Source organism: Athene noctua, chromosome 3 (assembly GCF_965140245.1).
Source record: "Athene noctua chromosome 3, bAthNoc1.hap1.1, whole genome shotgun sequence".
In the NCBI taxonomy this organism is placed as follows: domain Eukaryota; kingdom Metazoa; phylum Chordata; class Aves; order Strigiformes; family Strigidae; genus Athene; species Athene noctua.
This window is the reverse complement of record NC_134039.1, coordinates 86,534,570-86,557,150: the sequence shown is the minus strand read 5'-3', so window position 1 is coordinate 86,557,150 and position 22,581 is coordinate 86,534,570. Positions and strand designations below refer to the sequence as shown.

General features: G+C 46.8%; 1 protein-coding gene across 1 annotated transcript in view; it reads right to left on the bottom strand.

Moving 5' to 3' along the window:
* The window catches only part of LOC141959455 (uncharacterized), a 154,499-nt gene that overhangs the window by 80,553 nt on the left and 51,365 nt on the right, over positions 1-22,581 (bottom strand). Inside the window, exons 10-31 of the mRNA XM_074903545.1 lie at positions 21,170-21,286; positions 20,473-20,628; positions 19,845-19,961; positions 17,544-17,690; positions 17,221-17,340; positions 16,448-16,606; positions 14,569-14,697; positions 14,100-14,249; positions 13,274-13,411; positions 12,684-12,830; positions 11,619-11,738; positions 8,332-8,478; positions 7,987-8,178; positions 7,517-7,656; positions 6,244-6,367; positions 4,758-4,901; positions 4,245-4,435; positions 3,623-3,754; positions 2,376-2,450; positions 2,001-2,081; positions 1,889-1,915; positions 340-384 (exon numbers count right to left, since the gene is read on the bottom strand). Of these exons, the coding sequence (XP_074759646.1) occupies positions 340-384; positions 1,889-1,915; positions 2,001-2,081; positions 2,376-2,450; positions 3,623-3,754; positions 4,245-4,435; positions 4,758-4,901; positions 6,244-6,367; positions 7,517-7,656; positions 7,987-8,178; positions 8,332-8,478; positions 11,619-11,738; positions 12,684-12,830; positions 13,274-13,411; positions 14,100-14,249; positions 14,569-14,697; positions 16,448-16,606; positions 17,221-17,340; positions 17,544-17,690; positions 19,845-19,961; positions 20,473-20,628; positions 21,170-21,286 (2,798 nt within the window). The remainder of the gene's footprint in view (positions 1-339; positions 385-1,888; positions 1,916-2,000; positions 2,082-2,375; positions 2,451-3,622; positions 3,755-4,244; positions 4,436-4,757; positions 4,902-6,243; positions 6,368-7,516; positions 7,657-7,986; positions 8,179-8,331; positions 8,479-11,618; positions 11,739-12,683; positions 12,831-13,273; positions 13,412-14,099; positions 14,250-14,568; positions 14,698-16,447; positions 16,607-17,220; positions 17,341-17,543; positions 17,691-19,844; positions 19,962-20,472; positions 20,629-21,169; positions 21,287-22,581) is intronic.

Here is a 22,581-nt window from a genome sequence, read left to right as displayed (position 1 = left end):
TCTTGAAGCCTTAACTTTTTGTGTCCTAAATGTAGGCAGACAGGCTGGTTCATAGCGGGAATTCAGAAAGGCAGAATGACCCAACTAAGTGCTACCTCCTTTTGCAAATAACCTAGATGTGCCAAAGGCCTGTGATAAGGACCGAGCAGTTTTCTCCATAAAGACATTAGATTCCTCCTAGCAAAGCTGAAGGACATCTCCCTGAGCTGAAGACTAGCAGTGTAGGGCTAGTTACATGTAGCTCAGAAGTTTATATTCAGCAAAGGTCACTGTGCTTAGAAATGAGAGATCAGAGCAAACAATAGCTTTTTCCCAATGAAACCCAGGAATGAAACTCACTCTGTCTCCTTTTGGCCCCACTGGTCCTGGATAGCCAGGAGATCCCTGGAAAAAATAAAAAAAATCAAAAAAATCCTGCAGCGTTAAACAGCAAAGTACCCAAAAGACCATCACTGTGGGGTGTTCAGGTTACAGACCCATCTCTAATAAAATTTCATTCACTTTTAAAGTGGTCATGAAAACAGGTTTTGGTCCCAATATTGATGAGAATCATGTATGTGTCACCCACAGAGACAAAGTGTTATATGTCCTTCTCTAATGAAGGGTGCGTGTAGGATGCACACCTGATGTAGTGACATTCAAGCACCACTGGATGCCGTGAGGAATGGGGGACTGCTGCTTATTTAATCCACCAGAAGCAAGTAAACAGCCTCAGAAGGGGCAGTCAGTGGCTGCAGTGGTTGATGTTGGACTCCTGTGATCCATGCAAACCACAGCTCACAAATGTCACAACCCTTGTTACAGGTGCTACCCCATCATAGGCACTGGCAGTTTGATCCAGATGCCCAAACATGGTGTCTTGGGATAGCTGAGATATTCCCAGGTAGCCAAGGCACAGGGCTGGCAGACATTTACACATTTATTGGAGACCTGTGTCCTTCTGGAGCGTCAGCTGGAGGACAGGTGGAATACAAGCGCATCTCAAATGACATAAGAGGTCTCTATGCAACTGAATCGAGCCCAAAAGATGGAGTTAAGTTCAATCTGGTGCCACTGAAATGTTGTTTCTGCACAGGAGCTGATGTTTACACCCCACTGCAGCCAATAGAGGTTAGTGGGTCTGTTCAATTACACACACAATGGTGTCTTGTGTCATTTGTGATGCTCTCTGACACCTGCCTGGTCTCCAGCTGTCAGTTCAGAAGTGTCCATCAAGACCCATAATTTATCAGCCCTGCATGGTTGCCTTGGAAATCCTAGGGCATCTCAGATGACCTGGACACTTTGGTACCAGCCCATTCTCAATACAGCTCTTAGAGCCAAGGGTGATTTAGCTGGTCAAACACAGCTGACTACTAACAGAGCCCTGCTAAAAGCAGGGGAGGGACATTCATGGCTGCTGATCTAGTGTGCAAAGCTGTGCCATCACCAATGACATCGACCAATGACATCAACAGCATGGAGCAATTGGTACAGCAAAAACAAGGGCACATGAGGTTTGGCCGGTCTAGCTAGATGCATGTTTTCCAAGTAATGCTCTGAAGCGTTGCACGAACAATTCGTGTATGGGAAGTGTGTGAGCAAAAGATGCTGCAGGTTATTCTGCAGTAGGACTGATATATAGGAGTTCATAGGCCCTGGCCTATGTCTGAGGGTTATTTGGTTAAAAATATTCCCATGTTGTGTTGCATTATTTGCCAGATCTCTGAACAGAACAAAAATCATTTGGAGCTACTTGGTGACAGCATCAGCCCCTCATAAAGGCAAAATGGGTCACTTGGGCTCCCTGTCCTGCTCAGCACAACTGGCCTTTGAAAGGCTTTAAAAGCAAAGGAGACCCTAAAGGTCTCACTGTATTGATGATCTTTGCTGCGTTCAAAATACTTACAATATCACCCTGAATGCCAGGGAGACCCTGCAGAACAGGAGAGAGAGAGATTTGAGAGCCGTGTTCACCCTTAACTGTCACGTTGAGAAAGTTTGTTAAAACAAATACATACCCTGATTCCAGGGGGACCAGGAGGACCTGTCCGGCCCGGTCTGCCTGGCAGCCCAGGAATGCCATCCTTCCCAGGCAGACCCTAAACATATGGAAAGTAACAGCACGCAGGTTATGGCCCCAGACCCGCCAACCCGAACAGCTTCACACAGCACTGGCTTTCTGTACTGCTTGAGACTGCTTGCCCAATTGCCATCACAAACACACACACATTAGTTCCCTTCTGCCTGATTTTCAAAGCCAGCATGGAGCAGGATATATCAAAACACCAACATAAAAGATTTGAAGATGATTCTTTGTTGGATCTCTTCCTTGGTTCTAATAATTTAGTTGCATATTAATTAATCAAGCGGATGGTTCATGCTAGTGAACTCACCCGCTCTCCTTTCTCTCCCTTTGTGGTAAAGCTGTATGGGTCATAGCCTCCATGAGCTGGTGAGCCCCTGAAGCTCTTGAAAGGAAAAGGAAAATAGAACAAATGATCAAGCAATTATTATCCACCAAAGGATGGCAAATATACTCAAACCAGAGTGACCATGAAACACAGACTAACAAACTTCTTGGCTTATGCAACAAAAGGAAGAAGCAAAGTTGACCATCCAGGAGATCTGTTCATATCCTCAGACTGTCTAAAGTCCCTTGGAGGTCATGTTACTTATTTTGCCTCCAGCCCGCACTGAAACTGGGAGAACAGGATGGAGAACACAGTTGTGTGAGGACAAAATGCAATCAGGGAACATATCGAAGTCTTGGCTCATGTCCCATCTACAGTTCAGGATCTTCTTTTTGGCTCAGAGAGACTCTAAATATTCTTGGTTACGTATCTGTAAGGCTTCAGGGTAGTGAGAATGCAATTCTTCTCCCCCATGGAAGAAACCATGGAAAGGAGTTTGGCAGAGATGAAATAAAGACTCTAATTCAACCATCCATGGACAACATTCATCTCACCTCATCTTAGACTGCCACAGCATAAACATCACTATCTGAGACATTCTGCCAGTGTGGACACTTACCAATGAACTGAATCATGACCAGACTTTGCTGACCACACTGACTAGCTGTTCACTGACTAATATAGAGACTGTTTTCTCCAGTGGAGCTAACACAGACTGCTCAGTCTTGCTGGCTACAGCCCCACCAGTAAACTCACTAGACCAGCACATGGGCTCTGGGGCTGTCCTACTGTTCTTGATGTCCTCTGGCTTTCTGCTTGGTAGGACAAGTGGGTAGATTTGCCTCCTGACATTTTATTTCTGAAGTAAGGAGCAGTGGCAGCTTGTTGGTCTGTTCAGCAGCTCACACAGAGTCCAGAGCTATGTGAGATGCCACAGAACATCTGGGATGTCTGCATGGAGCTGGCAGACAGGAAGCAAGATCTATGGAAGACCAACCAATGGGACTGCTGGGAAGGAGCACAGGAGGCTGCTGAATTTCCCCCACTGAAATGGCAACTTCTCAGATGACCTTCCCAAAAAAGGACATGGTTTCCAAAGTTAAAAGTTTTGACACTGGTATAACTCCACTGCACATCACACAGGTATGAGAAGTGACCTGATTGCAGCAGTGATCAATGTTTCTTTGAAATATAATCGCCTGAACAGACACCAGTGAACTAATTCTCACCTTTAAACACCAGGGACCACAAGCTTCCTCTTCTTTTTGGATGTGTGGTTCAGCTGATGATGGATCAGGGATGTGTGGCTTGCTCCCTGTGCCACCAAGTGGCAACTGCTTGTTGGCTTCATGTCTGGCAACCTACAGCATGGAGCTTGGCTTAGATTAGTGATTCTCCAGGTTTTGGAATCAGACATCAAACACCAATCTTCAACAGGTCTCAAGAGGTCACTGTGATTTTGTATCACTAACCTTTTCATTGAAACAGCCATAAAATATTGCTGTTGGAGATACTCTGCAGATGAGCTCACATCCATATCAATGACCCATCATCCAGAGTTAGAAGAGGGCAGTGAATTTATAAAACATCTAAGTACTCTGCCCCTGCAGTGGCCTTATACAACAAAACTTTCAAAGCTGCATTCTGGCTTCCCTAATTCCACTCCCTTGATTTCAAAGATTTTGTTCCTTATCTCTAGGGCTGGGCAGTAAGTGCTGTCAGGATTGGACCCAGTGCCCTAAATCTGTTCTGACTTTGCACTGAAACTTTGCTCAGGGAAGAACATTGTCCTTGTGCATGACCCACACCAAGCAAACTGGCTCATATTCAAAGGCCTGTGAAGTAGCTCACCTCCCCAGATGGCATCTGGGTTCCTGAAAGCTGAGGGTCAGAACAAATTACTTCTATCAGCTCTCGGAGGATCTGGGGGAAGTCATCAAACGTGCTGACGTAGAAAAGGTTCTGGAGGTTCTGCTGCAGCAAGATGCTGTTGAGCTCAACAGGGTCAGCTCCTGAGACACCCACAGCAATGATGCGGATTCCTGAAACACATCGCTCACTCAACAGAAGCAAAAATGTTTGAGATCAGAGTTTCCAAACCGCTTGTCACGATCTTCCTGTTAATAATTCCTGTACTCTGCTGAGATTAGGTACTCCAGTAGCCATCTGAAAACTCACTGGAAGCCACGTGTGTGACTTATAGCAAACCAAAACACTCAAGCTAGGAACAGAAAGAAGAAAGGATAAAGGAGTGAAGCCAACAATGCACTCATAGTGCTCACATCACATAACGTACCACCCTCAATCCCCTAGAAACCCCTGGAGAACCAAAGCCTCAGCAAAACACAACAAGGCAACCCTTACCCAAAGCATGGGCTACTCTGGCTGGTGGCAACACATCATCCTGGGATTGCCCATCAGTCACGAGCACCATCATGTGAGGGAAATCCGGTCTCATCCCTCTGGAGGACTGAAATAACTCCTTTAGCATGTAGGCTATACCACGACCTGAGCAAATATGGAGAGACATGGTGTAAATCTGCTCAAGTATTAGGTCTGAGAGTGGGGACTGTGGGTCTCCTTCCACAGATGGAGGAAAAAGGGCATTCAGTGTGGCCCCATAAATGGATAGTAGCCCCGAGCATGGGGCAATGTCTTTTGAGGGAAGACAGCAGTAAATCAGATTGGCTGAAATGGTTCAGGCTGAATTCAGCAGATAGTTTTGGCAAGGAAAAAAATATATATTCAGGACATTTGAAGCATTTTTCCTATAGGAAAAAAATCCACAGAATTCCCATTTCTAAATTTCTTTAGAAAACCCAGGAAAGTTTCACAAAGGATCCTCGCCCAAACTGAAATGATTAAGAAGCCCCAACACAGTATGCAAAGACTTCTATGAGGGATAGAACGTCTCTTTTGACACAACCTCCATGAAAAAGAGGGTTAGAGACAAGGTTACCTAGGAATGTGCAGTATGACCAGTTTCATACCTGCTTTCCCTAACCAGTCCCATCAAAATTCTTGTATTTTGATCAGCCTTATTTTTCTGCATTCCTGACCAATACCACTGAGTCGGGGTGAAGTATATAAGCCTTCAGTTAACATACACGGGTGCCTCAGAGCTTCCCTTTCTGTTGACTGATGGGATGACAATAACTGGGCCACTTAAAAATGTTTAAATAACTGGGCCATTTAAAAGTTTAACTATCTCCAATTTAATATGACTTCTCGTGTACCTTCAGGGAACCAGGTATACCCTACTGCCCTGCTGGGAATGAGCAGGTGGAAAGTGGTGGCTGTCTCTGAGCTTTTTAACTATGTAAGACAAAAGTGTCTGAATTTCCAAGATGCTGAGCTAATGAAGAGCTGTGCTATGTGTACCACAGAGGTGAACAAAGGACATTATGTGATGGCACACTGTGAAAATAGGATGGGCCCCATTGTTTTGTTGTTAGGGTAACAAGGCAATAACCGTTGGAATTTGCTGATTAAAATGTGTATACAGTGGGCAATAAGGATGCTTCAGCATCAAATATCCTTACCTAATGTTTATGGGCTTTGCCTCCAAGCCAGGTATAAAAACCTCCCTCAAGTGTAAGCAAGGTTATACAATAATGAACCCAGTAGTAAAACTAGGACATGGATGAAGGACATCAGGCTAGTTGGAAAGACCACCCCTGGAAATCAAACTAAACTCAATCCTCTGTTGTCAAATTTTAAAGAACTTTTGGCCAAAACTTTCTAAACAAGTAAGTGGGTTCAAAACACTCAGACGAATGCTTTCCCTGGCCTCCAGCCTCTGTCTTGGGCCAGAATGTCCACCCCATGTGTGGACCTCACCCACACACACCTGTTTTTGTGTTGCCTCCAGCATAGCGCAGACCCTTGATGGCTTTCAGGGCACTGTTGCGGTCACGGTGCTGGTTGAAGTAGAAGGCTGCCCTGGGCTCCTCACTGTATTGAGCAACAGCAACCTGTCAAAGAAAAAGGGATTAAAAATTGCGGAGGGCTCAGGCACACAACAAACGTGTCATCACTCAATAAATAATACAACTATTTGCGGTGCAAAAGAGGTTGTGTTTCTTGGAGACTGAAAAGAGTCACAAAAATGCCTCAGATTGGCAGGAACATAGGGCACAATCCATATGCTTACAGATGAGCAAGGTACTCTTTCAGACTTTCTAAGGCATCAGAGATTTCTGCACAGGCTGGTGGATACAGCACAGAACCAATGGGAAACTGGTACACTTCAGGCAACTCATGGCTGGGTGGGAGCATCTTCTCCTGCAGCACCTCCCATGGCAGCACCCATCCCTCCTGAATTAAACCCCTGATCTCTGTTGACTGCAAAAGGAAGCCAGCTACTCAGCTCATACTATAACCACCTAAATCCAAATTTCTTCATCTCCCCAGAATTATTTGTTAACCCAGGGTAAATTCATCACGTACCTAAACCTTCAAGACTACCTTCAAGCAAAGAGTGCATGAAGTTCCCATTTTCCAATCAACTGAAAGTGACCTATGTAGGTCTCCCTTTCAAAGGCCTAGTTCAAATATTACATAAATTAAATATAAATGTCCTGAAATAAATTGTCTGCTGAGTCTTTCTGTTGGTTTTGCTGAGTTGTCATTTAATGCTGTAGGCTTCATTTGCCCTTGAGATATTTCACAGAATGGTCTGGGGGTCTGGTCCTCTTCTTGTCTAGAGGAGGCAGCTGCTGGCATGAGATCCATCTCCCACCTAGGCCCCCACCTGGGTCTCTAACCATTTACAGTCTGAATGTGGGCAGAAATGGGTTTCTAGAGGGGGACACACACCTGACACATCCCTGGGCTCCATAACCTAGAGAGCATTTCAGTAGGCATGCAATTTGCTTTATTCCTGATGACTTGGTCTTGAAAAAGTAATCAAGAAATGGAAATATATCCAAACAAGTAGGCTGACATTTAAGAGACTTTTATTCCTGTCTTTGTTGGAGACACACACATGTCTTTAGGCAGAGCACTTGGTCTTTCGGATCTACAACATGTGAGTGAGCAGACTGGTCTCATCACCAGGGGTGAGCAAAAGGTGAACATTTGGGAGGAAAACATCTTCAAGAAAAAGAATAACAAAATCTTGCCTGTGTCCCTTCAGGCCCAATCTTAGGGAAATAGGAAATGATGCGGAAGAGGAAATCCTTCACTTTATTGAAATTGCTCTGGCCAATACTTGAGGACTCGTCCACCAGGAACCCGACATCTGCTTTGAACTTGCCACAGACTGCAGAGGGAAGAGAGGATCGCTGTAAACTGGGGGTTCTTAAAGCAGAAGCACGTTTCTTTGTGTTCAGAGCAACAAAACAAACGCAATATCTCTTGCCATGCCAAGTGTTGGTGAGTGAGCAGGCAGCACCCTCACCCCACAGGGTAGTGCTGGGAGCTTCACCATGTTTTCTGAGCTTTGTGTCTTCCCTTTCCCTGACATTGCCCACTCTCACTACTGAATGAATGAAGACTAATTTTGGCTCCTGAGATCAGAGAAGACCAGGATCCCAGGTGGTTTTGACTTACTGCTACATCATCATCAAATCACACATGGATACACACTCACTTGGCCCAGGAGGAGTTGTCAGCAGTGCAGACACTACAGGGGTCTCTGGGGTTGGTTGTAGCTTTGTGGTGGTGGCCAGTGGAAGAGGAGTGGTCCCCACATTGCCAGGAGATGTGGGTGGGGATCTCATAGTATCTGGTTTTGTAGAAGTCACTAGAACAATTGGTGCAGGTGACTCTCTGTGAGGTCCCGCTGTAAGAGGCAAAGAGAAAAGGTGTTCTTTAAATCTCTTTTAATTACGATGCCACTATCTAACAAAGTGTCAGAAGCATAGAGAAGCCAAGAAATTAGCCTCAACAGCAGTAACCTAGGTAAAACTGCAACACAAGTCACCAGCCTTCATACCTGTTTGCCCGAGGAGTGTTGTCTCTGGTCCCTCTGTATCTCCAAAGACTGGTCTTATTGAAAACAAATACACTTTTTTGGCACTCAGTCCTGTCACTCGATACGATCTAGAAGCTGCTGATAACAGTTCCCGGGAAAGATCAGAAGCTGTGAAAAAGGAAAAGCATGCATTGCCTGGGAGCCAAAGAAACTCAAAATAACTCCCATTTCTGTAGCATCCCATCTTCTAATGACACCACCTTTGGCAAACAGGAGCTTGGGGACAAGGTGAGTCCTGGGCTTCAAAGCAGAGGCTCTTGGTAAGACATGTTTGCAAACTGTCATGGTCAGGTCCTAAACCAGAGGAAATAAGGTTGTTTGCATCTGACAAGGGAGTTCTTGAGTACACAAACAGGAGAAGAAAATGAGAATTTGTACAAGTGTTTAGAGAGGGCATTTGGTCCAGGTTGTGTCCAAGGCTGAGCTCTGTGATAGACCAATGGCTTGCAGTGGTTAGCATGTATAGAAACAGGATATTTTTATTGAATGAATAAAAGTAGAATCAAATTTACTTGAGAAATTTGGTCACATACAACAGATAGTTTTGATTTAAAATAACGATAAGAAAAAAATATGTGAAAATGTCGTAATAATGTTTTGACATTTTATGTGTCTTATTTTGGAAATACTGAATGATGAGTTTTGATGCTGTTCAGAGTGAAAATTGCACCTTTTCATTCTGAGATAGGATTTTCCCTTAAAAAAAAAAAAAAAGCAGCTCAGTTTCTATGGGAATAAATTAAATTGGTGTAAATAATTTAATTTTCATTAAATGTTCTCAATTCCCACCACCCCCCCAATTTTGTAAATGAGAGGTTTTGTCCCTTTAAAAAAAATAAAATCCTTCTTTCAGTTTGTGTCAAATTCTTCTACTCCCCTCCCTTTGGGTAGGCAAGTCAAAATAATAGTGACTGGTTTTAGATGCCAGGCTACCTTGTCTGAAGAGGTTTGCTGTACAAAACACAAGCTGACAGCTCTGCTGAGGCACAGAAATACAGCAGTCCACCAGCTCCCTCCCCGCTGAGACCCCCGAACAGGCAAGTTCAGCCACTTTTCCTTTTGCAGTTATGTCACTGTGTGGCACAAATCTCCTTCGTTTCACGTAACGGGGCTTTCACATAATGAGAAACAGAGTATGGTTACCCCATGTACTCTGGGACATGAAGAAGACTTTGCTGATGGACTGATGTACGAAGGGATGCCCAGCACAAGACTGGCAAGCACATGCAGGAAGAAGTCTGCAACCCTTGGAGAAAGAAGATTGTCTTTGCTGGGGACAATTTTCTATAAGAATAAAGCTGATGTTTTGAAAGGGGCAAGAGACTGTGAGGCTCAAGGTGCAAACGTGAGATTAAACAAGCTTCTGTTGATTAGGTGTATAAGAAAACCATGACTTCGGTGCTCTAAGAACAGTCAAGAGAAGGTAGGAGAGAGAGGAGGGGAACGTCCAGCTGAACTTCCCCAAGGTCCTTCCAGTTGCATGGGGAGGAAGGGTGGCTCTGGATGGAGACACCCGTTGACATACATGGGTTTGGCTTTGTGTAACACTGGGCAGAGGAGGTCTGAAACTGGGATGACCTCAAGCTGCATAGAAGGGGACCCTATCTTTTGTAAGGCAGGTTGGCTAGAGTAGGCCAGCAGGGAGGAGGGCATTAAGTAAGCTTAGGTGGGGGGGCAAGGGAAACGGGTAATGAATGAGTACTCATCTAGAAAAAAAAAAACAAGTTTCAGAGAAGAAAATTAATCAAGGTGCCAAGAGACAAAAATAAAATAAAAAAAAAAAGACAAAATTCTTAATTGCCTTTATACACTAATACTGGCAGCCTGGATAATTAAACAAGAGGAATTGGAATTACTCATGAGCATAAATTTGATCTCGTTGGTACTATTGAAATGTGGTGGCAAGATTCATCTGATTGGAATGTTAAATCAATAGCTATAAACCCATTTCAGAAGGATCGATCGAGTGAGGGCACAGGGGGACTGTCAGACATGGTATTATCCATTTCTGAGCCCCTGACAACTCTGAAACCAATGATTTTTGAATACTTAGGGATCAATATTTTAACAGCATGGCACAGGAGGGGAACAGTTGCATTAGATCACTTAAATCACGCTTGAGTACTGAATGTTCAGTTCCCTAATCACTTATCCATAACACGTAGAGCAAAAAAATGATGCTACCACAGGAGACTTCATCCTGAGTGACATATGCTACAAGTCTTATGCTGCCAATACCAAAATGTCCTTGGAATTAAAAAAAATTAAAGCTGATGACCTGGTAACTCAAAAAGCACTGCAGGGAGCACAGGCAAATTGTGTCAGAGTCGTTTTCTTTATTGACTTCTGAAGATGAACTCATCTCTAGCAAAAAGTTAGTGACTGAAGCAATGATGACAGGAAACTTGCTGTATTCAAAGAGGTTTAAACCCATTCCAGAAAAAGAAAATATAGATGGTGCTTTAAAAGGGCAAACCCTGTAAGGCCAAATCAATTGGAAAAAGAAATATACACTCAAAGTTGTGAGGAATGATTAAGAAAGTTTGAAATCTCTTTAATATATAAGAAAGCTTTTAAATGAATAAGAATTAAGGTTGTACAGATGACAAAAGCCCACTTTTTTTTTTTGGTTTGTTCCAACTATTCCTGATGGACAGGTAATGACTCCAGAGGAAGAGACAATGATAATGCCACCCAACAGGCTTTTTTTCTGAGAAATTTTCATGTCTTCTTTTTCTTCCCTTGAGGATCTTGCAATGGCCACATGGGTTATGTTGTGAGCCTCCTCAGTGGACCAGCTTCCATTTTCCCCCTCTTCTTTTTCACCCAAATTAAGAAGCTAAGATGAAGGGACATAACATAAGGAAGCCCCCAGGGTCAACCCTCTACTCTTCTGCTAAACAGGTTTGAGATGGGTTCAAAAGAAGGAACAGTGTTGGTGCCATCAGTGATGGCATCATTTACCCCAGGTCAAACTGGGCAGCACTTGGAGACACAAGTCATGACAACTGAAGGAAACAGCAGCCACATAAGGCTGGTGGTGGAAAGAATTTTCTCCTTTAATACCTGCCACTTGCATCTTCTGCAGCATCATCTGGCTCTAAGACCAAGTACTGAATCAAACAGACCACAGGCCAAGCCAGACATGTTCATGCTCCACCCTCAAATCCCACTGGGTGATGGGGTAGCTGACAGAGGATGAGACAAAATTACAAACCACCCGTTCTTTTTCCACCAAAACACATTACCTGAGGACAAGCGCCATGTTAATAAGTACATGGATGCTCCAGGAACAGCCGCCCAAGTCAGCAAAACGCTGGTCTCTGCAGCCTCCTGCACTGTGAACTCAGTCACTTTGGGTAAATCCACTTGAAAAAGAAAACAGAAACAAAGCTTAGGATGGGTAGAAGCTACTACCAAAAGCTTGACTGAGCTAAAAGGAAGCTGATGCATCCTTTGGGAGGCTCAAATCCTGGCCCACTGACATCAAAGGCAAAAAGTCCAGATAGAAATGATGAGCATGAAGCACATCTCTGCTACACTGGTCCACAGCTCCAGCTGCTGGTGAAGCTCTCAGATATCTACCCCAGGGTGCAAATATGTGTGTGCCAGGAAACACACCTTAACCTGCAACCAGCTTTGGAGACTTTCTGCCTCCTAAAATACCATGGTTCTGGTGAGAGGAAGGATTCCCTAGAGAACTTCAGGGGTTTTCCAGAAAGCTGAACAGGATCAGATCCCCAGCTGGTGGGAACTGGTGTAGTTTTAGCAAATAACTGTTGGCAGATCTTTGGCCTGGACTGGCGGGTGTTTCTCTAAACTGGTTGTGATATTTGAGCTGTTGAGATAGGCAATAAAGTTTTTGCCTGCTCACTTGTGCCAGATGCTAGTGCTCCCTGAAACCACAGCGCTGGCTCCACACCCCTGATCATCTCCACCACTTGATCCCCAGATCTGTCTACACTGCAGCATCAACCAACAGTTGATGAGTGTTGTTTGCCTTTATCTACTGGAAATAGTCAAGATATTGTAACTGAAGAGGTAATTCCAAGATAATGTGTCACAAAAATAGCATCTCATAGTGATTAATTGGCAGGAGAAAACAGGCAAAGTCCCAATGTTTTTTTGTAGTAAGAAAGGACCAATGCATGTTTTCTGGCATGCTACTGGTGAGACCTGGGAAGCAGTAAGGTCGCTAACAGCCAATAATGCTCTTTTTCCATCCTCACCTCCCATCACAGCCCCTAGGAGGAGACAGTCCCCAGCACTAACGTAGAGATGCTCTTGTCCCCACCCAGCAGTCTCATACTCACAGGTTTTGGCTGTGAGGAGCGTGGGGCTTCCCTCCCGTCCCCCGATCACTGCAGACATGCAGATGGTGTAGGTGGTGCTCTCCTTCAGTTTGGGGATCGTGAAGGAGACTGTCTCTGCTGCAACCAGCTGGGAGGTTTCCAAGCCGCCTAAGAGGAGCCATTCAGAAAAAACCCACAGTGTATATAGAAAGGGCAAGGTACTTGCTATTAACAAGCATTGTTACAGTAGCTTCCTCACATAGATCTTATGGGACCAGGCCAGGGAGGACTGTTATGAGCTTATTTTGCATATGGGTAAACTGAGGCACGGGCACGTGAGAGATTTGGTCACAAAGGCATCACATGCGCTGCAGGAAAAGAACCAATTCTCTGACTTCCCAAATCCCAGCTATGCCTATATTCAATGGATATCTTTGTTAGACTAAAACCTGGCTCAGTTACGGGGCTTCCCACATGCCCCCATAGATGTTACAGCCCCCATCTACCCTGATCATCTGTGGGAAAAGGGATGAGCTGAGCTAAGCTCTTATTCTCTGGGGTTCCTTGTGCTCTGTCCTCATACCACACCTGACTAAGAGCAGGTTGCTTACCATTGAACGGCACCCAGGATATCTTATAGTGAGTTACTCCAGGAAGCCTCCTCCAAGCCAGCTTCAAACTATTTATGCCAGTGTCAGTAATCCTCAGATCTTGGATGGTCTGGATGGGATTGGAGTCTGCAAGAGATGCTGCAAAAATGAACCATGATGAGATGTCTGAAGTAACAGCTCAAGTTACACAGCACCAGGTTTGGGGCTATGAGCTATGGCGCCGAAGAAAGATTTGGATATTGATACAATATCTACTTTCCAGACATTACCCAGGGATGCCAGGCTGCATTTCTTACTGAGTCCATGGAGAGGAGCACTGTGCAGTTAAGCTGAGGGATCTCATCCACACCTCTTCCCACCTGCATCAAATTCTGGCAACACGACACAGGGACACGAGGAGGATACCGAGAGAGGACCGATCATCCAGATACATCTTCAAACACCATGAGGAACTCTGATTCAGATGAACTCATGTGAAAAGGACACTGAAAGAACCCAGGACCCTAAGTCTGAAGAGCCAGAGCCACAAATCAAGGAATGGTAAACCTCAAGAACGCATGCTAGTGAGCTGACCCTGAGTGGTGCCTGAGAGGCTCCTACCTTCCCAAGATGGCTGGTGATAAATAAGACTGGGGAGCACGTTAATATGTCCAGGGTTGCCTACCTATGCCAAGCCTGTTTGACATGCCAAAACGATGTGTCCACTCATGGGAACAACTGTGGATTATTGCTACCAGCGATACTCTGCCACCAACATGCAATGCATGGGACCATGAATCCAGCCTTTGCATCCCAACACGAAGAGGGTTGTTCCACCAGGACATACCTGTGCGGTGAGTCAGAGTCACCTCCAGCCCCTCACTCTTGCTGAAGACAGCCCGAATGCTGACTTTATACAGGGTGTCAGGCAGCAAGTGGTCAATCCGGTAAGCCAGCACTCTACTGCTCAGGTACTGAGTCTTGGCAACCTGTTTTTCTGGAAAAAAAAAAAAAGGGGGATACTTCAGAGCTTGTAGCTCACCAGTGAGGCTTGTGGCATCTCCAAAGGAAACAGCCATTCCTCCCCGTATGATTGTTTCAGAGCTTTGGGGATTATCTTCATAAATAGAACAGCATGAATACAAAGAGAAAAGGAGCCATCACCAAGGTGAGGACCATGTTTCTCAACAGTGAGATCTCCTTCCTACCTCAGGCAGTAGATCAGGAGTTTGGAAAGGTGCCTCCCATGGTCATGGCCATAGATATGTGTTCGTGCCAGAACCGAGACAGAGCATGTGCACCCTTTCTCTGCTCACCTTTGCCTTCTCCCACAGGGCTCCAGGTGACTTTGAACTTGGTGGCAGCTGCCGTGGCACTCCACACCAGAGACAGGCTTGTGCTGGTGTAGGACATCACCTTGAAATTGGAGACATAGCCAAGAGGAGCTGCGAGGAGAAGACAGCATTAGACCACTGTCCCACAGGGCTCCTTGCTGTCAGCGTAATGGGGCCAAAATTACATAAAAAGGTTAAAAGTTGTATATCTGCTTATCCTCAGTGTCTCATTGTCCTCACCTGGAGGAGGTCTGGGCCACATGTGTGCATCCTACCTCCTCTAGCATCGAGGAATGTATTCCGTGCTAGATCCAGGTGGGAGCATCTCTGTGAGCCCAGGACAGGCAGTACAGGGATCCAGGGAGCTGTGAGATGTAGATCCCAGTGCCCCCACACTGCCTGCAGGGTAAAACATCCACCCACAGCTCCCATGGTGCTGAACAACCGTGCCTGCCTGTGCTAATCTTCATCGCAAGGGTCAGCCCATTATCTCCATACTGGATTTCAGGGTTGCTGATCATCTTCTGTCACTTTTAAACCTCTCCAAGGATAAATCTGTTACTGTGCAAGTATTGCCCCTGTTTTCTGATCACCACACTTAGCATTGCTGCCTTCCCCCCGCCAAGATGCAGCAACCCCCAAGTTTGCCATGGATGGACAAGCTTTGGCCATCAACTGGACCACCATCTTTCCTTATTTTACCCAAAGATTGTGCACTTGTTGCCTCTTGTCCAGGCAACCTGATCTCCCAGTACAGCCCTGTGAAGTCCCTGCTTCTTTGAGGTCGGAGAGAGCCCTTGTCACCATGCAGCAAGTTTCACATTAGGATGTTCCTCTCCATTTATCTCCCTCTCCCTACAGCAGAATTTACCCAGTCTCATCTCTTTTCCAGCTGGACTCTGACAATGTTGAAGACTGTCCTGGTTTTGGCTAGGATAGAGTCAATTTTTCTTCTTAGTAGCTAGAGTAGTGCTGTGTTTTGGATTCAGTATGGATTTTGGTACGAGAAGAATGCTGATAATACACTGATGTTTTCAGTTGTTGCTAGGAGACCAAGGACTTTCCAACTCCCCATGTCCTGCCCATGTGCAGGTGTACAAGAAGTTGGGAGGGAGCAGAGCTGGAGCACCAGACCTAAATTGGCCAATGAAATATTCCATATCATGTAACATCATGCTCAATATATAAAGGAGGGTTGGCTGGGAAGGAGGGTGCGCTCTCTCGCTTCCAGGATTGCAATTGCAGGAGTTTGGCATTTCAGGATCACTAGCTGAGAATGGGACAGGTATTGGTCAGCAGGTGGTGAGCAACTGCATTGTGAATTACCTGTTTGTACTTTCTATTATTGTTATTATTATATTTCAATTATTAACTGTTTTTATCTCAACCTACGAGTGTCGCTTTACCTCTCCAATTGCCTCATCCATTCCCCAGGCAGGGGACAGGGAGTGAGATGCTGCATAGTGTTTGGCTGCCAGCTGGGTTTAAACCATGACAAAGACTTTGGCCATTGGTCTGGATTTTGGGGTGCCTGGAAGCTCATTGAGCACAGATTGGGCATTACATACCTGAAGCTCTGCCCAAGCCCACACACATGAACAGAACCACTGCAGAGCACATTGGCTCCAGTTTGCACCTGAAGACTCCCAGGCATACAACCCTTGGGATTTACAGTCTCACGCACCAGACACAGGAGGTTGGCAGGGCAGAGGGCCATCCTGGTGCCCTCACAGGAGGGGAAGATGATGGGAGTGAGGTGCAGGAGATACGGTGTAACGCCTTTGCAGGGATACACAAGGTTGAACCAGACATGCAAGGGTTGCGTGCTGTAGTAGCTACTTGAACATCGTGCTCTACTCACATGTCCTGGCTGAGGTTGTGATCCCTGGTCCCTCCACTGAGCCAAAGAGCACATAGAGGGAAATCACGTACTCAGTGTCATGGGCCAGGTTGCGGAGCTGGTAGGCTGTGATTGACTTGTTGAGGGCCAGCTGGCGAGGACGGTCTTTGCCAAAGAACTCTTTGGAAGAGAGAAAATAAAAGAGTCTGGAGAGCAGCTCTGTTGCATATTGGGAAAGACACCATGTTTTCCCTGGCAGTACATCTCCAACCCAGCCAAACCTCTGTTGTAGGAAATTCGTATGAGCACTGGGGCAAGACAGAGTTTTCCTATGGTTATTTATTTGGGAATTTGAATGACTAAAGGATCCAAACTAGCCGAGAGGAACCAAAGGAACCAAACCAGATCTCACCCAGGGCCCACAGTAACACGGGCATGTGCTCTGTCCCTCCCCAGCATCTGCAGGGGGTTTCAAAGCCCCTGTGCTAGATGACCTGCCCCACCTCTTCCCTGGGGGACAGGCAAGGTGGTGTAGGACCCTTGCTCTATGTGTTGGGCTGGGGTCAGGCTGAACGTAGTTGCTGCAGGGACCCTGCTCACTGGCACTGTGGGCCAGGTCCAGGAATAATTTCTAGTTTCAGTTCATGCCCTGAAGGTGTGGGAGTGGATGCTCAGACCAGTTAATGAGCTGGACCTGCCCCTACACCCACCATCTCTGAGGTTCCCAATGCCTTATCTCCCATGTTACAGAAGGAGGTGGAGGTGATGCAGGCTGGAGGAGAGAGGGATCTTACCTGGTGTAGGACCCCAAGCCACTCGGTACCCGGTGGCCCCAGCAACCGAGTCCCAAGAGACAAGAGCACTGTTGATGGATATCTCACTCACTTTCAGCATCTGGACGGTGCTCGATGCCACTGCAAGGGAGCAAAGTTGACCCATAGCATCAAGGTCCCAACAGCTTCTAAGAGGCCCCCAAAAGCTGTGATGAACCAGACCACTTTCTAGATGACTGGCAGTGTGGTGACCACAAATTACACCAGCTCTGTGCAGCCAGCACAGGTGGACCCCCATCCCTGTCTGTTTGGGCTGGCTCCCACCCCTGCTGCAGGGCACTCACCTGTCGTTGCTTTTCTGCTCACCACCGGCCCCTCGACATCCCCAAAAATGGGGTTGATGGTGACGGTGTACTCTGTCCCAGGCTGCAGCCCCTGGATCATGTAGTAGCTGTAGGTGCTGCTGAGGTTCACGTCCTGGATGCTGCCCTCTGCAAAGGGAAATGATGCCTGGGCTCCCTTGGGTCAGATCAAGGAGGACCACCCTCCTTGGGTCTCCTTGTCTGGGACGGCGGTGGGCAATCATGTAAACAGCCACTTGAGAACTACACCGTGTGTGAGATTGGATGGCATTTCATCCTCCTGGCTTGCACGTGTGCTGACAAGGTTCTCAAGCCCAAGGTAGCAGAGATATGGGTTGGTGCAACAAGCAGAAATCATGGTTGAGGAGCTAACGTATATACAGAGAGAAATAACCCACAGCCGCTCAGGCAGACCTCAGTGATCGCCAGTAGATCAAGGCAACTCAGGGCTTTGCAGGCCAAAGAAAACAAATCAGGGAGCAACACACAAATGGCCACGCAAGGGTCTGTGAGAGTCCAGCAAGAGGGGCCACACTCTGCCCAGCCCTAGGTGACTCGGTGCTGGAGTCATCTTGCCTTCCCTCCCTGCAGGACACCGGAGCCAACTGATGCCACAAAAGATATTTTCTCATTTCTATGTCCTTCTTGTGGACTAGAAACTGCTCAACTAAACCTCTTGGCATGGCAGGAGAAGAGTTAAAACGTAATGGCTGGGGATCACATAGAATTTCAGGGGGGAGAGAGGTGCAGGCAGCAGGACGTTGGGGTTTTGGGGAGGGGAAGCTGCCATTTGCAGTTTGGTCACTGGAGGGTGCCATGTCCCCATCTTCTGCTCCACCAGCACCCCGAGCCCCATCCCCCTTCTCCCACCCCATGCCATGGACCTTCTCTCCACATCGGCTTGTTTATGTTTATCTATTCTCTGTTTTAGAAGTCAGAGAAGAAAAATCAAACCCCTCCAGCGCCTGGGACGGCTGCACAGGGTCGGCAGAAGGTGTCTGGATCCCAACACCACTGTACCCATAACGCATGGTTCTGGGATGGGATGGAACGTGGCAGGAGGATCCCGCAGGGCCCAGCAGCAAAGGTGAGCTGCCCCTTGGGATTTACCGCCCCTGCATTTGGGGTGAACTGCTACCAGGTGTGAAAGAGCTGCTCGGAAAGAGCAAATCCGGTGTGGAGGTGATGTGCCCTTGCTGCTTCATCTGAGGATGTCCCACGCTGTCCCCTCAGGAAGGGGTGTCCCCACTCCAAAGACATGGCAGGCTGAGCACGCGTGTGCTCCATTTCTAGCTGTCGTACTGAGCAGGGACTGGGTAAACAGCTGAGTTTTGGGATATGCCATGATTTTTTCCAGAGAGAAACTAATTATAAAGCAATAAAAGCAGTTTTATATCTTCCCTGTAAAGATTTTTCCCTTCTGATGACCTTTGGAGATGCTCTCCAGCTAACCTCCCCTCCTCTGGTGGGAGATGTCTCCTTATTTTCACAACCAGGGGAGCTGAGCCAGAGGACAGTGCTATTTATTCAAAGCCTGTGATGGAGCCCAGGTGTCCTGACATCCCGTCTCATCTTTGAACCACAGAAACATCCATCTCCCAAGGCCAAAATATGCCATCAGGCCTAAATTTCTAACTTCTGCTCCCCCACACCAGCAAGGAAAATAGGCTTGGGCTCAGGGCAGGGGAGAAGCTCCAGCTGCAAATGCAGATCTGTCTTCAAACACTAAAATTTGTCTGAGAATGAGGATGCATTGTGGGATGCTGGGGGATGAAGCCAGGTCTTAGTGCTGCAGAGAGAGAGACAAGCACAGGCACTTCCAGTCTGTAATGTGGTTGTATCCTTCCCCCCCGAAAAGGGAGTAACCCCAGATGCTCAGGGGCTGTGTGATGTGCATCATGGAGTACTTCACCAGCTTCTCTCCAGCTATTAACCCTTTCCAAGCCTACTCACATCCAGTAAATCCATCACTAATCCCATGCTAACAAGGCTGGATACCCATTAGCCTGCTTTATGCATGGACAGAGCAGGTATTTTTGCATCCAGGGCAGAATTTACCATCAACACCCATGGCATAGCTCTCTGTTGCAAGCTGCTGATTTACCCCCATGTACAGAAAACTCCACCATTCACAGACCCCCCAAAAAACTGGTTCCCTACAGCTTTTTGTTGCGTGGCTGGACAAAGAAGGTGTCAATGCATCCAGTGCCTTGGGGACCTCACATCTCCTGTCTCTCCATCTCCCCACTCAGTGGTGCATGCACCCCACCCCTGTGTCTCTACCTGCTGATGTCCAAGTGAGCCTGTAGCCCGTCGCTCCCCGGACAAGGCTCCACCTTGCCTGGAGTGTGTCGGTAGTTTCATTCTGCAGTAAGATGCTTTTCACAGGCAGGAGCTTCACTGGAAGGAGGACAGGGAACAAACCTTTCAGAGCACCCACTTCCAGTGGAGGACTTTGCTGACTGCCCTCCCTGCATCACTGTTCCTCCACCCCATCTCTCAGAAGGAGTGGGATTTCCAAGGGCCCCTGTCCTACCTGACAGGCTGAAAGCATCTCATAAAGGCAGTGGTAAAAAAAAAACCAAACCAAATGACCATTGCTTTCAGGACTAGTGCCTCTAATGAACCAACCTTGCTTGTGATGCAAAATGGGTGGGCAAGCGAGGCTCTGGCAGATCTCCCACCCTTCCTCCCAAGCAGCACGATGGTGTGTGAGGGTGCCCATGTCCATACACGTGATGGGGGATGAGCAGGGCTCAAGATTAGAGTTAGGAAGGACCTGTTGAACACTGCCCCTTTGATGCACATGTTGCTGCAGCACTCACCAACTGTGAGGTGCTTATCAGCATCAAAGGGTGTGGACACAGAGCCCAGGGCAAGAAAGGACCAGGCACAGAGTCAAGCCTCTTACATGTTCTCCCCACAGCAGCCACAGGCTGGCTTGGCCCCTGGGGGTACACTGCGTAGATGCTGATGCTGTATTCTCTATCCTCCTGCAAGTTATCCAGCACGTGGGAAGAGACATCACCCCGCAGAACCTGCTCGTAGGTCATTCCTGGTCTGTTGGCTGCAAAATCAAGAAGAGTGATGGTGAAGCCTTCACACTGTCTGTCTACATGCCATGGTGATGGCTTCACATGCATAAGAGTTGGTTCAAGTGCATGGTTGAAGTCCCCCAACCCATGTGACGTTGCTGAGAGTTATGTCTGTACCTAAGGCTTGTCCATGCTGTCCCAACCCTCCAGATCACCCAGAGGTGAGTGTGAGCCATACTGAAGGCTTAAACTCACCCCGCATCCACACCAAAGGCGGCCTTTGAGTATGAAAAACATCCACGGTAGGTCTGGATGTGACAGCAAATGGGTACAAGGCATCCACAGCACCATCCTTGTCTTGCTCTTCAAATGAAAGTCCTCCAAAGGATTCTTCTCCTCTGTCTCAGAGGAACCAAACCATCTGGAAGAGGCTAATCTGGCCTCCATCCAGAGTAATACCAGGAGCTCTGTGGTGCGTTGTTCCTTGGTCAAAATGACAACTTTCCTGTCCTCAGGTCACTGCTCTTTTTAAAGCAAACTCCAAGAAAAAAAAAAAATAAAATCTGAACTTACCTCTGGGGATGTAGATCTTGTAGCCCTCCAGCTTGCCCAGTGGAGGTGTCCAAGCCACCTTCAAGCTAAACAGTCCTTCTTCTATCACACGAAAATTAGTGACTGGAGGCACGGGTGCTTTGGGGTACAAAAATATTGCAGAAATGTATGTGACTGTGCTGCAACAAAGTGCCATGGCAAAGACCTTTGGAAAATCTTTTCTCAAGGACAAACAGACACAAAGGTGAGCAGCACCAGTTCTCTCTATTCTCATAGCTGAATCCAGAAAAGCAATCACACCCCCACTACCAAACCCTTGTCTGCTTGAAAAATGAGCTGAAAATCCCCCAAGGCAGAGTGAGTGTGCATGGGCTTCCTCTTTGAATGGTGTTGGGAACTGTGAAATATTTACCCACAAGGCATTTCCTCCTGAGCAGAGAAAACTCTGCAGTGGTTTCACGCAGACTGAGCAAGGACACATGAATCAAATGCTCCTTGCACCTATGGATGCAACCCTTACAAAGAGGAGCCCATTTTGATCCAGCCAGCCATGGCAGACAGATTTATAGCTTCTGCCTCTGGCTTCATGTTGGGGATAATAAGAGAAGAGATCAAATAACTTTATTTCCACCCATAAAGACATTCCATCTTATTCCTGGCAAGTACATATGAATCAACCTCATTGAGGAGCTTTATTTATTCATCCCGTCGGAGATCTTCCCTCAAGAAGACAAACAATTTAAGACACTGCAGCGGGTGGGGGAAGAAACAAAAGACAAGGAAGAAAGGAATAATTCTTTTCAAAACCCCTTGGGTAAAGCAGACTTGGCGCTTCATGCAAAACAGGGAGTGAAGCAGAATTAGTGCACCCCTTAAACTCTTGAAACCCCTTAAAGTAGTGCAGACTTCTGGGACAAAACCTGCTTCATCCATCACATCTGACCCAGTGTCTTGCAGTCCAGGGTTTGGCCAAGGGTGAATTTGCTCCTTTGTTTCCAAGAACCTTGTCATCAGAGCCAGCCATGTGACAGCAAAGGAATTTGGCATGGCAGATTGCAATCCAGAGGAAGACTAGATCATTTCATGGACCAGGGGTCACTATTTGGGTCATTTCCTAAAGGCTGTGATCATAGCACCTTGGTGTTTGGTCACCCTGAGAGAAATGAAGACCTAAGTGCGGGCATAATGCCAAGCCAAACCTTTTGGATCACCCACTTCTGAAACCAGGTCTTCAGAATCTACATCTCTCCATAAAACTCTTGTCTGTGTTTCTCAATCCTTGGTCTCCAAAAGCCTTCTCATGCCAGGTACATGGGTGTTACATTAACTGAATCCCAGCCTGGATTTGTTAAACCCTGCTGGTTATTAAACCAGGTGATGTAAGCTATCCAGCAGGCTGCACTCTCTGCTTTCAAGTGGGTTAACCACATGGG